This window comes from Enhydra lutris, unplaced genomic scaffold (genome assembly GCF_002288905.1).
Source record: "Enhydra lutris kenyoni isolate GAN:26980312 unplaced genomic scaffold, ASM228890v2 scaffoldscaffold2022, whole genome shotgun sequence".
NCBI lineage: Eukaryota > Metazoa > Chordata > Mammalia > Carnivora > Mustelidae > Enhydra > Enhydra lutris.
In genome coordinates, this window is record NW_019156106.1 from 1,367 (window position 1) to 4,021 (window position 2,655).

At 50.9% G+C, this 2,655-nt stretch overlaps 1 protein-coding gene across 1 annotated transcript; it reads right to left on the reverse strand.

Moving 5' to 3' along the window:
• Positions 1 to 423: 423 nt before the first annotated feature.
• On the reverse strand, positions 424 to 2,458 carry LOC111140503 (acyl-coenzyme A thioesterase 4-like). Its single transcript, XM_022492740.1, has 2 exons — positions 1,801 to 2,458; positions 424 to 902 (listed from the first exon to the last, which is right to left on the reverse strand). The coding sequence occupies exons 1-2, from the start codon at positions 2,252 to 2,254 to the stop codon at positions 556 to 558; spliced, it is 801 nt and encodes a 266-aa protein (XP_022348448.1). The 5' UTR covers positions 2,255 to 2,458; the 3' UTR covers positions 424 to 555.
• Between the last annotated feature and the right edge of the window lie 197 nt (positions 2,459 to 2,655).

Genomic DNA, 2,655 nt, shown 5'->3' on the forward strand with positions numbered 1-2,655 from the left:
CCTTAACCCTCAGTTTGTTTTGTGAGATTAAGAGTCACTTATGGTTTGTCTCCCTCCCAATCCCATCTTGTTTCATTTACTCTTCTCCTACCACCTTAACCCCCCATGTTGCATCTCCTCTCCCTCATATCAGGGAGATCATATGATAGTTGTCTTTCTCCGATTGACTTATTTCGCTAAGCATGAATAAATCAATCTTTTTTTAAAAAGGCATGTAAAGGGATGTCTGGGTGGCTCAGTCGGTTAAGCGGTTGCCTTTGGCTCAGGTCATGACCCCAGGGTCCTGGGATCGAGTCCTGCATTGGGCTTCCTACTCAGCGGGGAGCCTGCTTCTCTCTCTCCCTCTACCTGCCACTCTGCCTACTTGTGCTCTCTGTGTGTCAAATAAATAAATAAAATCTTTTAAAAAAGGCATGTAAAACTAACAAATTAGAAAGTCATTTTGCATAACAAATGCAAATTCCCGAATAATTCCTTTAAATAAAACCTCACATGGATTTTTATGATTAATTCTGCCTTACTAAGCCATCTGACAGAGAAAGTGTGATTAGGCACCTAAAGCCAAGGAAGTCTCCCAAAGAAATCTCTGTGAAGGAGAGTTGAGCAGCAACAGGGGACCTGGCACAGGTGAGTGCAAAGTGACACCCTCTCTGGATGTATTTCTAGAGAGAATGATACAATAAAGGACATTAGAAGAACCTTGGAGTGTTGAAGCATGTAGCACAGGGCTTCTTCGAAGTACTCCAGGTGTATGCTGTCAATTTCCTTGGAGAAATCTTTGAAGTTATAATAAGCTAGAGCCAACGTGGCAAAACCATGACCAGCCAAAAGGCTTGCTCGATATTCCCACAGGCCCCCTCCAAATCCAAAGATGTCAATGATCCCTGGGAAAGGTCCAGGTCCTAGAAAAAGAACAATATAAAGGAAAGGTATTATATAATTTAAATAATTTGCTTTCCTTTTCGAGATCTATTTAGTGGGTTCCTATGAGTCAAAAGGAAAAAGACACAGCTCCCTGAGTTACTATGCAAAAGGAATACAAATACCTTAGAAGGAAAATCTACAAGGTACCTTCACATCAATGAGTTTATCCTCCATATGATTCTATAAATTATCTACGAGGTTCTAAGACTCTTTAGTTATCAAGGAGAGTAATAAAGTCTTTCATCATTGACTACATCATGGAAGGAGGGATTTCACGTTTTATTTGGTGTTGATTCATAGCGTTCTGTTAGGGGACTGGACATAAAATCAGGAATCTTGAAATAAAGCTATAGGTTGTGTTGCATTGACCCTTGGCTTTGTGTGTGTGTCTACCGATATTTCAGATGTCTATTTAGAGAGAGGAAAGAAAAATAAATATCCAGAGATGGCTTCAGGTGAGAAAGTCGGCAGAGTCTGAAGTGTAATCCGTGGTACAGTGAGGCATGAAGAAGTGGAGAGGAGGCCCAGTGTACCCAGGGCACTACAGAAGGGTGACGAGGCAATAGCTTTCTTGATTGATAGGGCTGATGAGATCTGTAGTTTATTGATAACAAAGTGGCCCACATACCTACCCATCCTGACACCCCTTTTCTTTAGCCTGCGCAATAACAGTACTCACCTCATTGAGATATTATGGAGATTAAACCATATAATGCAAGCAAAACGCGTAAGAGGCCAACACGTCAAAATACTCCATTTTGCTTTTTTGGCTACTGGCTTCCTCACTGTCAGCTTCTCCGTCCTAATTCTGCCTGTACCGGAAACCACTGGATGCCAGGGCACCCAGCCGCGCGCCCCCTAGCAACCCACACTCACCAGGGGGCAGGAAGAGCGTGGCGCGCACCCGGCCCGCGCGCACCGGCTCCCGCCGCACGCCCGGCCGCAGGAAGTCGCGCTCGTGCACCGTCCGGCCCAGCACACGACCCGCGTCGGGCTCGTGGCCGTCGAGCACCTCCAGCTCCACGGCGAAGGGCGTCTGCACGTCCCGCTTCACAAACCGCCAAAGCGGCTTTTCCGACTCCATGGCCCAGAACAGCCCCATGGGCTCGAGCCCCACGAAGCTGCCGCCCAGCGCGAGCGCGCGCGCCAAGTCCAGGAGGCCGCCGGCGTCGGCTTCGTACCGCGCGTGGGCCCGGAAGAGCGCGCCCCTCTCGTCGCGCAGGGACGAGCGCAGCGTGACGGGCTGTCGCGGGGCCAGGCCGCGCACGGAGATGCGCACGGGCTCGTCCCAGCTGCAGCGGCCCGCGGGCTCCAGGACCACCGTCACCATCCCGGCTGCGGGCGGCTGCCGTCCGGACCTGGAGCAGGAAAGGCGCAGGTCGCTCCCGGCCGATGTCTGGTCCGGGGCGGCCGAGTGTGCTTCGCAGGCCCGACCGGGTCAGGCGTCCAGTGGCGCAGGAACGGTGGGTTGTGGAGCCGCGTTAGGAGGCGTCTGGGCGCTTCACATCCCAGGGCCTGCTCACCCGGAACTCGTCTGAAGTAAAAGCAGCGGGTTGTCCTCCCAGCCCGCGTGGGGCGCGGCGCGGGCTGAAAACTGGGCGTGGTCCTGAACCAGCTTCCGGAACGCGGCCCTCCTTCGGGCGGTTGTCTGCCTTGGAAGTCAAAATAAGTCACTAAAAAATTTAAAAAAAAAAAAAAAAAAAAAAAGATTTGCCCTATTCCGTGGAGGGC

Bases quoted from the DNA above. Each gene is read 5' to 3' on its own strand.
- LOC111140503 (XM_022492740.1), bottom strand. From the start codon at position 2,254: ATGGTGACGGTGGTCCTGGAGCCCGCGGGCCGCTGCAGCTGGGACGAG. The intron at 903-1,800 runs GTGAGTGTGGGT...TTCTTTTTCTAG, and splicing joins CACGCTCTTCCTGCCCCCTG to GACCTGGACCTTTCCCAGGG.